Genomic DNA, 13,410 nt, shown 5'->3' on the forward strand with positions numbered 1-13,410 from the left:
GATAAGTTGGGGGCACCCAGGGAAAGAACATAAACTTGGTCCATAACCACGCTGGCTGAGGAATTCAGGGAGTTGAAGTCCACAAGTCATAAAAGGGCCAGGTTTGAAGACCCCTGGTTTAGAATAAAGATTCCTTACTAGTAGTGAATGTCTAGGAAGCTTCAAGTAAGTTCTTGACAGCTAATGGTGCAGGAGTGTCCACTGGGTATGGTTAATAAAATCAAAATGGCAGCCACAGCAGTGTGATCAAAGCTCCATCTACTTTTTTACGGATCTCATGCGTACCCTACAGAGAGCCCTGTGAGGGTTGGGAATTTTACAAAATATATAGGATCTTGAATACAAAACAAGCATTTATTGATGTCCCACATAATAATGACATTTCTGGTTAGATTAAATGATTTTTTTATGTATCCTTATAAATGAAATTATAGCATTTTAGCATTAATTCCCTTTATTGTTGTTGATTAGACCATTGGCCATATCAAAATTCAGAATAAAACAAACATTACAAAAGCATTTTAGCATTAATTTTACAATATTCATCAACAGTGATTTTTGTTAAACTTGGTATGATATACCTGGCACTAGGGTTTTTTTCCTTCTTTTTTTCTTTATTTTCAGACATTGATGAATGTGAAAATGACTTCTACAATGGAGGCTGTGTACATGAATGCATCAATATTCCTGGGAACTACAGGTGTATGTGTTACGATGGCTTCATGTTGGCTGAAGATGGACACAATTGTCTTGGTGAGTCATTATAGTGCAGAAACCTGATAGTCATATGATACAATTTCTTATCTGTTAGATAGCATTCATTCCTGCAAGGAAGCACAAAACTATCTAATTCCGCTGATAAGGCAATCATCATGATCTTATTCCAGGCTTTAAACTATGGATAGTTTTTTAAAGTTTCTGGCTGATGTCATTCAGATTAAACTGTGGGTTTGGAACTACGATCCAACCTACCTAGAGGTAGAATCTGTATTTCACATGGTCTTAAAATGTTCATTGTATATCCCATGTGCTCAGATTTAATCCTTCCAATTGTTAAAACCTCTAATTACCATTTTGACCAACTGATAATTGCCATTATAGCCAAGAACTTATTACCCTCCCTCTGGAATCTCAGAGAAGGTTGCAGAATTTTCTCATCAATGGCTACAGCTGTTAGAAACTGTTCTGGTTCTTCTCACGTGCTATTTAACTGTTAACTGCTAAATGCTTTAGGATTTTCTTGCCAGTTTAAAATTTCTTTTTATTGTATTATATGCTAGCTTTTTAGTGGATTTGGTCTTGGACCTTAAGTAAATTTTGATTGACTGAAACACATCTGTGTGCACGTGTGAATTAAATTATGTCTGATAAAGTACCGTAATAAAAAGTAAATTTCCTCTGAGATTATAGGAGAAGAGCAGGGAGTGCTAGGGGGGTTGGAATTAAATGCATCATCAGTTTAGAGACCTTGCATTGCCACAAGAGATCCAAGTCCAGCCCCCTTTGAATTCTGTTAGCCCTTTTCTAGTGCCAATATAGTTATTTGACTGGATTCTTGTGCATAGGCTTGAATAAATCTTACATGTTTCACTAGCAATAGCACTTAAACTTATATACTGCTTCACAGTGCTTTACAGCCCTCTCTAAGCAGTTTACAGAGTCAGAATATTGCCCCCAACAATCTGGGTCCTCATTTTACCAACCTTGGAAGAATGGAAGGCTGAGTCAACCTTGAGCTGGTGAGACTCAAACTGCTGAACTGCAGCAGTCAGCAGAAGTAGCCTGCAGTACTGCATTCTAACCACTGCACTACCACGACTCTTTACGAATGGTCCTGTATCTTCATGAATGGTCCTGATTCTTTGTGTTTGACTTTAATTTAGTCAACTCACTCATAACCTTCCACCAGACTAGCAAACAAGCAAGCAAAACAAGCAAAAAACCCACCCACCAGTACAGCATTGGATCTGCAGGCTAGAGCTGACAATACTGCAATGGATGTGCTCCTCCAGTGCCAAGGCAGGTTGGAAATCAAGGTGTGAAATATGTCAGCTCCAGTGCTCCACTTGGTTCAGCAGATGCAGAATGCCCCCAGGTCCTGTTCCAGATTTTATTTTATTTTATTTATTTATTTATTTATTTATTTATTTAGTTATATTTATATACCGCCCTATTCCCTGAGGACTCAGGGCGGTTTACAGGGAATTAAAAATCCAGAATACAAAAATTAAGAACCAAATTAAAAAATATTAAATTAACCCTGTAGTCAGTTAAAAAGAACCCCAAATTAAAAATTCCTCCTCAGTCTGGGCCCGAGAGCTCGAAGAGCCAGGTCTTCAGGCCCCGGCGGAATGATCGAAGGTCGGGGGCAGTTCTCAGCTCCACCGGCAGCTGGTTCCAGAGGGCAGGCGCTCCCACCGAGAAGGCCCTATCCCTGGGTGTCACCCGCCGGCAGTCTCTTACCGGCGGGACCCTGAGCAGACCCTCCCTGTGGGAGCGCACTGGGCGAAGGGCAGTTTATTTATTTATTTATTTTTATTAGATTTATATACCGCCCTTTCCCGAAGGACTCAGGGTGGTTTACAGGGTATTTTAAAATCAAACCAATACAAAATACAAAAGTTAAAAAACAATTTAAAAAGATTAAATTATCCCTAAAAATAAAAACCCCAGTTAAAAATTCTCAGCCTGGGCTAGAGAGCTCAAAGAGCCAGGTCTTCAGGTCCCGGCGGAATGAACGAAGGTCAGGGGCAGTCCTAAGCTCCACGGGCAGCTGGTTCCAGAGGGCAGGCGCACCCACAGAGAAGGCCCTCTCCCTGGGTGTTATCCGCCGGCAATCTTTTACCGGCGGCACCCTGAAAAGACCCTCCCTGTGTGAGCGCACTGGACGAAGGGAACTTGATGCTGGCAGCAGGTGTTCCCTCAAATAACCTGGAGCCAAGCCATTCAGGGCTTTATAGGTCATCACCAGCACCAGCCATGCCTCTCCTGCAGAGAACTTGCAGCTGTTTTACCCAAAAAGTTTGGAAGAGAGTCAGAAAAAATGAAAACCTTCATTCCTCAATGCCATCTAGTAGAATTCCTAACCAACCAATCATGACTCTCCTTTGTACTCAGTCTCCTGACAGTCTCAGTGGCATGACGGGAACTTCTCATAATCGGATACCATGACTCTCATATGAATAACTATCAGAACTTCACGGCAAACATCAAAGAACACCAAAGGAAGTTACAGGAACTTGCCGGATTCGGGAACTTCGACAAGGCAATAAAAGTGTCTGGCAGTATATAGAGCAGGGGTCTTCAGACTTGGCCCTTTTATGACTTGTGGACTTCAACTCCCAGAATACCTCAGCCAGGCACACTGGCTGAGGAATTCTGGGAGTTGAAGTCCACAAGTCATGAAAGGGCCAAGTTTGAAAACCCCTGATATAGAGGAACTCAAATTAATTGCAGCAGATTTGGGTTGGAATGAAATACTGTAGCCCTCATGGCTCAGTTCAGGGAAGGTGTGAAGAATCTTTAGGTGAAACAACGCTTTAGGTCAGGGTGAGGAACTTTTTTTCCACCAAGGGTCATTTGGATATTTAGGACATCATTCGCAAGCCATACAAAATTATCAACTTAAAAATTAGCCTGCTATAAAATCTTACATGAGGAGAAGATTTTAATGATTTTTAAGCATTTTTAAGTTTTTTTAAGTATTTAGATTTCTCTATGTAGTAGATCTGTCTCGTTCTTTAAAAGGACCAGTAAAATAGAAATGTGCATCCTTTTTCATCTTTTCTGCGCTGTTTCTGCTTATTGTAAATATTCATGTTGGTTTAAAAAAAAAAACAACACACACACCATGAATATTATTAGTAAAAACTGCAAATATTTTGGCAGGTTTGGATTATCCAACATTTTATCCATTCTTTTGTGAAGCATTGCCTCAGTAGAATAATAATACTCTGCAATACAAATTTTCTGTTAGGGACCGTGCATAGTAATGATGCAAAAGCAACTTCAGAATGATAAACTTTATAACAAGAAAAAACAGAAATGTCATTTTCATTTAAATTTGTGGAGGTGAGGTTAATTTATTATTCACTACAGTTTCTTTCTTTTTTCTTTCTATTCGGAATGAGTTTTATTTTACCTTCTTTGGTTGAGATTCCTTGGCTATACATTTATATTGGATATGGTCCATGTCTGCCCTTGGGGGAAATCATTTTTTTATTTGACATTTTTATTGAACAATTTCACAAATATGATATGAAATGACATTATGGTGGTTTCAAACTATGGTGAGATTCTCATCTGGTTAAATATAATCAGTTTTAACACTGTAATTGCTTGAAACAGTACAAGTTCCTTCTGAAGATTATTATTTGATATTCAGTTCAGACAACACAGGATTAATATTTAACTTTGAGAAATGAAGAATCCTCAAGGCCTTAATTTGAAACCAGTAAGTGAAATAAATTCTCTGTTCCACAGCAGATAAATTTTCTGTTCCTGGGCAGATAAGGCTCAAAATCCAAAAGCATCTCAACAGTCTTGAACACTGGACCTATTTAACAAAATGAAATTCTGTGTAGATAAAAGTAAGGTTCTATATTTAGGCAAGAAAAAAGACAACCATATAGGTATAGACTAGGTCAAACCTGGTGCAATGCCAGCAACTGTGAGAGGGATCTTGGACTTCAAATAGGCAATCACTTAAATATGAGCCAACAGTGTGTGGCAGCAGCCAAAAAAGACAATGCAATCTCAGGTTGCCTTAATAGTGGACTACAATCAAGATCACATGAAATATTAGCACTGCTTTACAAAGCCTTAGTATGGACACACTTGAAATACTGCATGTAGTTTCGGTCACAATATAAAAAGATGTTGAGATTCTGGAAAGAGTACAGAGAAGAGCAACAAAGATGATTAGGATGCGGGAGGCTAAAGAATATTTATTTATTTATTTATTTATTTATTTATTTATTTAATTTGTATACCGCCCTTCTCCCAAAGGACTCAGGGCGGTGAACAGGGCAATACATAATAAAAACAAGATACAAAAATTAAAAATTATTAAAAAGTAATTAAACAGTGATGCCCGTAATAAATTAGTACAGATTAAAAGTTAAGGCCAATTTATAAAACCCGACCCCATCCCATCAGGTCAGGCCGGCTTGTTCAAAAAGGTGGGTTTTAAGATTGCACCGGAAGGAGCGGAGATCAGGCGCCGTCCGGAGCTCAACCGGAAGATGGTTCCATAAATCCGGTGCGCCCACAGAGAATGCCCTCCCCCTGGGGGCCACCAGTCGGCATTCTCTGACTGGTGGCACCCTGAGGAGGTCCTCTCTGTGGGAGCGTACTGGGCGGAGGGAAGTTGACACCGGCCGCAGGTGCTCCCCAAGGTATTCCGGACCCATGCCATGTAGGGCTTTGTAGGTCATTACTAACACCTTGAACCTCACCCGGAAGACAACTGGAAGCCAATATGAAGAAGAGTTGCAAGAACTGGGTATGTCTAGTCTCATGAAAAGAAGGACTAGGGAAGATATGATAGGAGCGTTCCAGTATTTGAGGGGCTGGCACAAAGATGAGGAGGGCAAACTCTTTTCCAAAGCACCAGAAGGCAAGAAAAAGAACCAATGGATGGAAACTAACGAAGGAGAGAAGCATCCTAGAACTAAGGATAAATTTCCTAACAGCTTGGAATAGCTCACCTTCAGACGTTGTGGGTGCTTCATCACTCGAGGTTTTTAAGAAGAGACTGGACAACCACTTGTCTGAAATGATATAGGGACTCCTGCTTGAGCAGGGGGCTGGACTAGAAGATCTCCAAGGTGCCCTCCAGCTCTATTCCGATTCTAAGATTCTAAATGTGTGTCTTACTAGTACCAATGGGTGTTTCCATCCTATTCTTCAAAAACATACCAGTACAATATAAAAGTACCATCAGAGAATTATTTTTAAAAAAAGTTAAGTGAAGCCTCCCTCAAGTCAGGCTTGATTCCCGATTGTGCCCCGATTAGTGTCCACAGAATTTTCTCAACCACTGTTTGGAAGTGGTTTGGCCATCTTTTTCTTTCAGAATGTTCTTCTGACATCTCAGCCTAACCTCCAGTCCTTAGACTCCCAAGAGACCTTTCATCCAAACTAGAACCTGACCCTACCTAACTTAAGATTGGCAAAACTGAATTGCAAACAAATTACAAATTCTACCCTACTGATTATTCAGAAATGTAGACAATCATTTGTGAAGTAAAGACTTGAGTGTTCCCTTAAAGCAACCAGACATTTATGGATTTGGGCCACGCATTATGAATGGACGAGGGACCACAAAAATGAATCAGGCTTGGCCAGGCTTGAGGGAAATAAAAGAAAGAGAAGTCAGTCGATCAGTGGAGAGATGGGACCGTGCCACAGCCTTGACAGCAGAAGCTCCCACAGAGAGGTGGTTCAAAAAAGTCAAGTCAGAAGATGTGTTGACTTCAGCATCCTGAGTTCTTGAATCAGATTCTGGGGGCAAAAGTCTGAATGCCTGGAGGCAGTGCTTCTTTTGAAAAAAAAAAAAGGTGCCGCAACTCACACATGTCATACACACGCCTTGCCTACCCTACAAGGTTCCATCCAAAAAAGGTGCCGGAACTCCGTTCTGGGTGTTCTATGACAAAAAAAGCACTGCCTGGAGGTGACCTTGGTTGGTGAAGCACACAAGATCTGAAAAAGATATTATTCAGCCACAGAAAGATCTAGTAGTCAGTCTTCATAGGAAGAGCTACTTTGGAAAAATCTTCAAACATAAGAACTTTCTTTGCCATGGTAGTAGATTTTAGAAATGTTTTCAAATTTAACCATAAAAAAATGTTTCATGAAAAATGAAACATGGTTCATGATGAATAACTGGATAATACATTTTACCAAGAAAGGAAGACAATATTTTTCAAGTAGGTCACAACCCCCCCTTTATTTTTTGCTTTTCTCCACTCTTTAAAAAAAACCCAGTTCAATCATTCCCCAAACATCAAGAAAAATTAGATTTACACTTGTGAAAAAAATCATTTCAGAAACTGCCAGATGTGAAATGTCAACAAGTTGTACCATTAATTGATTTAAGATTGCACAATCACTGCTCTGATTAAAGAAAGCAGTGCTTCCTTTTCTTCTATTCTGGATGTTTAGCTTTGTTTTCGTCTCTTTGGACAGCTGGTTGCAACATGTGGGTCATAAGAACCCCAGATGTATTCTTCTGTTCCTGATATTTGTTGTCTCTATATTACTCAACAGCTCAACCAAGTTTTTCCTCCTACATTAAAGCACTGAGTATTGTTAACTGAGGCTAAACAAATTTTAGAAGGCTTTGTGTGCTACATAAACACAAAATATTTGTGAGGAAATGATGAAATTGGTTTCTTGCTTGATTTTCCTTCTGTTTAATACTTTGTTCCCAACTGGTGGTCGTTCTGTATTTTAGTGCAAGGCCGCTACCACATGCGGTATATGCACAATTTCAGAATTTGTGATTCTCATACCTTTTCATTTCTACCTCAGCCTCAATGCATATGAAATCACCCACAAAATGAAGCCTTTCCATTTGGAACTCTGTAGAGCTGAGGGCAGTCTGTTTTTTCATTGGCAGAAGTTCTACCTCAGCTCTTCACGGATCCTTACATGGGAAAGATGACATGATGACTTCAAGAGTCCCCTTGTCAGCATCTGTAGTGAGGGGGTTGCATATAATCCAGGGGTCTTCAAACTTGGCCCTTTTATGGCTTGTGGACTTCAACTCCCAGAATTCCTCAGCCAGCATTCCTGCCTGAAGAATTCTGGGAGTTGAAGTCCACAAGTCATAAAAGGGCCAAGTTTGAAGACCCCTGATGTAATCCGAACTGTTTTAACTCTTTGCAGAAGCTTGTTTGGTTCAAGGTACACATTGACCCAGGTAAAGGGGAGAGTGATAGCAATGAGAGATCAGTTTCTCCTTATCTGGAAAAGAGAACCAGCCACTGCAAATTACCTTGCTGCAGCTTAGATCCTCCTCCCATACCTGTGTTGTGAATGCAGTGGGAGCCATTGCAAAGTACAAACAAGTATGCAAGAGAAAATTTATTTATTATGCAGCTTTCCTTGCTTTGAACAATGAGTTATTTACAAGTGAAATACGGTTTGGGACTTTATTTACAGTGCTTTCTTATTAGTATATACAGTAAATATTCATTTATTTACTTATTCGCTAGGGCACTCTAGCCTAGAGATGCTTACAAAACTCCGTCCAGTAAAAGTGTTAAAAACAACAGAAATTAGAAACAAAAAACCCCAAATTGCAATTGCAATAAACATACTGTACTAAAGCAAGAGGCCTATCTCATCCCTAAATTCCCCACTCCAAGCCTTTGGGAACAGCCAGGTCTCAATCATTTTCCAGATGGTTAATCAGGAAGGAGCCTATCCAACTTCAGCAGGGGAGTGGGTGAGCAAGAATGTCATTCCAAAGAAAGAAGGTGGGGAATGAAAAGTCTTATCTCTGGGCTCCCTGCATATGACATTCTCTTAAAGTCCTCAATGGAGGGGCTGAAACCAGGAGAAGTTGACAATTTCCCAAAGATAACCAAATTCAATACCACATGTTTTTTTTTAAAGTGATAAGCAGCACCTTGAATTCATCCCCCAAACTAACTGGTAGCCATGTAGCTCTCATAATAAAGACATGGGACTGCCCCACTGAGTTTCTTCAAATGGTCTTCAAGCAATCACACGTAAAACACATCGCAGAAGTCCGGGCAAGAGGTAACCAAGTCATTAGTGAGTGACGTAGGCTAGTCTCCCAGGCCAGGGAGTATTGTAACTGATGTGTAAAAGGTAATCATGCAAAATCCTCTTATGCCAACTATTCCTCAAGCAGGAACTGAGAATACAAGAGGGCTTGTTTACTGTTTACAGACCAGTTGTGCATTCTTATTGAGAATCAAAGATGTTATATTTCCAGTGTATGGAAAGCTTCCATACCACTCCAGCTTGCTGGAATTAGGTCTATGCCTATTCTTTCACAACCACACTTCAGTAGTCTCTAGTCTCCACACTTTAGTAGGCACTGAGCAGGACTTCAACTTGTTCGCCCTGAGGTTGTCTCCACACTTTAGTAGGCACTGAGCAGGACTTCAGCTTGTTCACCCTGAGGTTGTGATATACAAGCATATTTCATTAGCGTATTGATGGCACTTGACCATACACTGGTAAATGACACCCCCCTAAGGGGTGTGTGTGTGTGTGTGTGTGTGTGTGTGTGTATACTCATATACATACACATACATTCTGTATGTATGTGTGTATACGTGTGTCTGTTCTGTACCAGCCTGCTACCGGCCCTGCAGATAAGGCAGGGACAACCCCTTTTACAAGAAGGCAAGAGGCTGGAACTAAGCCTGCCAAATTTATGGATACAAAAGCAAACAGAACAAGACACGAACCATGAAACAGGAGCTATTCAAGCGGTTGCCTTCAGCAAACCAGCCCTCCCACACATTCCCCTTTTATACAGTTCAGGGCGTGGCTTCTCTCTGCCTCCTTCCGAGGTGCCCCATTGCCTTCCTCTGTTTACTCCTGATTGACTGCCTCCTGCGTCGGGTGTTTTTGAACAGGGCCAGCTGTGGGTCATTTTCATCCACGCTGTCAGGCTCACACAGCTGGGTCTGCGTCATGACCAGGTGGGAGGGGCCTGGCTGAGGGCTCTCATCAGCAAGCTCTCCAACCCCCTCAGCAAGCTCTTCAACACCCCCCTCCTCCTCTGAGTCGTCCGACCCAACTGCCGAACCCACAGGCTGACCCTGAATCACAACAGTGTGTCTGAGAAAGAGAGGGAGGCTGTTAAATAGGAAAGATGAGAATTCTTGCAGCACCTCACAGTTGAAAACTCTACTACATGGTCTCTACCCTCCCCCGCTATTTCTGAATGGGACCCCTGTTTGCCCACATTTAGAGGGAGTCCAAGGGATGCAGCTCCTTTACTCTCCTATTTGCCTGTGAGCCTGTATCTGATATATCTGAATCAATGGCCATTTCTGTATACAGAAAATATGTAATTTAGTCATAATCCTTTTGTTAAATTGTATTCAAATACAAATAATACAGACATAATACATATAGGTGTAAATAAAAAACCCAGTATAAGAAATACAAATATTACAGTGTACCCACCCCCTGGAGACCATTTTTATTACCTACATTTCTTCTCATATAACAGCTAATAATATACTATATATTTCAGTTGTGCCCTTATCCCCTCCAAAACAGCATATATTCTTGAGTAGGTTTATTCCCTTTGCCTTCCACCAAGTCTGTTTTTTATAAAATCCTCCCATATTTCATTATAATTATTTACTTTAATTATCCCTTTTAGTCATAATCTTAAGAAATGGTGCACATACAGTACATAGAAGAGACATGATACTTTGTGAATAGGTCAGATCAGTAACTCAAGGAATATCATCCATATACGGTTTTAGAATGTTGATTCGTCTTTCTAACCATAAAAACAGAGTAGCTATGAAAAGAATATTTTATCTGTTCTATCTGCATTCTGGACTCCTACCATGTTTCGTATTACTCTGTCTCTGGTAAAATCTGCTGCAACTCAAGGCTCACTTCTTTGGGTTTTCATAGAAGGGCTGGAAAAAAATGCAGCAAACCTGCTTTTCCTAGCTTCGGTTCACAGCTTGTAGCATCACTTAAACAACTTTTGGTTGATTTAAATGAAAAACCAAACAAGGTCATATTTGGTCAAAATTTGATGGGAAAACACAAGAAAGTCCCAGGGCTAGATTTAGAAATTAAAAAGACAATCAGGAAGAGAACACGGCTGAACCACTTTCATATTGTTGCTGAGAAAATTAAATGTCCACCTGGAGCTAAGACTTCCTTGAGGAAGTCTTTAGGTAGGAAGAGGAGAAATTGGAATCTCCTAAGACACCATTTCACCTCTGCCCAGTAGTTTCAGTTGTTCTTCTAGATCAGGGGTCTTCAAGCTTGGCCCTTTTATGACTTGTGGACTTCAACTCCCAGAATTCCTCAGCTAGCATTCCTGGCTGAGGAATTCTGGGACTTGAAGTCCACAAGTCATAAAAGGGCCAAGCTTGAAGACCCCTGTTCTAGATTATACTGAATTCCTGCAAATGTTCAGGTCAAATTTACGGTTGTCCTTAAAGCCAACAAATCTTATCAGCATGAATATATGGCTCCACACAAATGATATGGCATGCTTCTTATCTTGGTTTACTGGAATGAAAGTGGTCTATGGGTAGAAATGTCCTTTCAAATTAGATAATAATACTGTTAGAACTATTGGGACAGAGGTGGCATCAGGTTACTACAAATAGGTTTAGCTTTGCTAAGATTCTGATACTGTTAGAATGATCCATCCCTGAAAACAAACAAATCTAATAGGAACTCTCCACTGATATCAAAATCCCAAATGCCTTATGGCCCAGGTAATTACTTATCCCTCTTCTTGTGCAAAGTTAAGGTTACTTTATTTCCTGAATAGCTGAGGACAAGAAAATAGACATAGGAATGTTAAATCAAATTGAAAATGAGCAAGAATCTATTTTAAGGTCTATTCTGTGGAAGCGATGGCAGCAGTAGCATTGCTGCAAACTGTCAGAGACTGCTATATTCCAAAGAGGAATTTTTCTCAGCAACCTGTGTGATGGAATATGCAAAATTATTTCATTGATAACAGACCTTCATTTCTCAAGTAGACCTTGAAAGCAGATAGTATTCCTGTTGGTTCCATTTGATCTGGTTCCATAGCTGGATTTGGATATTTTTGGGGTAATCTTGTCCATCAGTCCAAAAGCTGCAAAAGCAAACCAGTTACATGGTAAAGAGCCAAATGTTTCCTTGGGGATTCTGCAAAACTTGCTGCAACAGAACTACCTATGGATAAAAATATCTTTAGGGGGAGGGAAAGTACTTTCCGTGCTAGATAAGGATTAATTGTTGCCCAAAAAGTTTTTTTTCTAAAGAATGTCGTAGAATAAGAAGTGGCAATTCTGCCTTATTGTGATGGAATTTTCTAACCTTGGGAATGAAAACGGACATTTCCCCAAATATCACAGATATTTGGTTTTAAATAAACAGAGACTCTCCATTAAACCAAGATTCAGCAAGAAAGGATCAAAGGCAATGGGGAGACCTTGACTTAATATACTCACCAATGCCAACATATCCAGTTTCCAAGATAATGTAACCTAAGCCTTTTCCCATTGCAATAAACCTGCCTACTCTGAAGTGATGGGGATATTCCCTTTTTTTTGTCTGAGAGCTTTTGTAAGGGGCTTGAACTCTGGGCTTTATTGAATGAAATGTATTTCTTAATCCAGGCTAGATTTGGAAAAGGAAGTTGCGCTGAGAGCATTGGTCAATAGCTTTCTTTGAAACTGGAGAAAGGGATAGAATCCTAATTGCTTCTATTGCATGCACCAATGATGTTCATTACCATAAAACGTGGGATGCATCTGAGTAATGAATGACTTGGGAAAGCTCTGCTATAAATTACATATAGCTCCAAAATTCTGGTGGTAAGGAAGTGGAACATTATTCTCCACTAGGATATTGGCCCTCAAGATTTCTCAGGTCTCTTGTTTCATCCTATTTTGGGGTAGGCTACAGTTAGCCTTCTTCTTTTTACAACTGATCACAAGAAGATTGTCATAACCCTGAAATGTTCTCAAAATAGTGACATCTGGTCCTAAAAAGTGTTCCCTAATTCAGTTATGTAGACCGACTCTTCAGAAAAAGGATGACATTCCCTCTAAAGTAATATTAGTTGGACAATTTGAAGATGCTTCTGGACCTTACCACGCTCCTTGAATATCAGATACATATGACAAGGAGGGCCTTTGCCCAATTTCAGATGATGTTCCAGTTTTCCTTTTACAGGAGAAGACAAATCTGGCCATAATGTCAGATTTTCCCATACATTTTCTGTGTCAGCATTGCTGGCAGCAAGCCAACAAGATAATAAGCCAGATGCCTGCTGCAGTCAAGCGAACTGCAAACTATTTTATAAGAAAAGAGTCCTTTTAAACAAGTTGCCAATTATAAATGTAATTGCAGACTTGCACAGGTCAACACTAGGATTCTGATAAATAATATTGTCAACCATCCCATTTTGGTCAGTTGGAAAGAAAGACTCCTGGCCCGTGATTATCCAGAAGTATACTTTACTAAAGCCCAAGTGGTTACAAAAGAAAAGAGGCAAAACTGGATCTGAGATTTTTGTGCGCAAAAGATAAAGCTAATTTTCCCTTGTTCCCAGCCAACCCCCTGGTTATCTAGTTCTAAGATGGCGGCGCCTGGAATGGCTGCGGCTGCATTGGCTCTTGAAGGTGAATAGTTTTGGGAGGGATAATAAGGGCTATAGGCCAC

General features: G+C 40.3%; 1 protein-coding gene across 1 annotated transcript in view; it reads left to right on the plus strand.

Moving 5' to 3' along the window:
• SCUBE1 (signal peptide, CUB domain and EGF like domain containing 1) overlaps positions 1–13,410 on the plus strand; it is a 226,743-nt gene that overhangs the window by 45,917 nt on the left and 167,416 nt on the right. Inside the window, exon 3 of the mRNA XM_083366376.1 lies at positions 625–753. Within this exon, the coding sequence (XP_083222502.1) occupies positions 625–753 (129 nt within the window). The remainder of the gene's footprint in view (positions 1–624; positions 754–13,410) is intronic.

This window comes from Vipera ursinii (assembly GCF_947247035.1).
Source record: "Vipera ursinii genome assembly, chromosome: 6".
Classification (NCBI taxonomy): Eukaryota; Metazoa; Chordata; class Lepidosauria; order Squamata; family Viperidae; genus Vipera; species Vipera ursinii.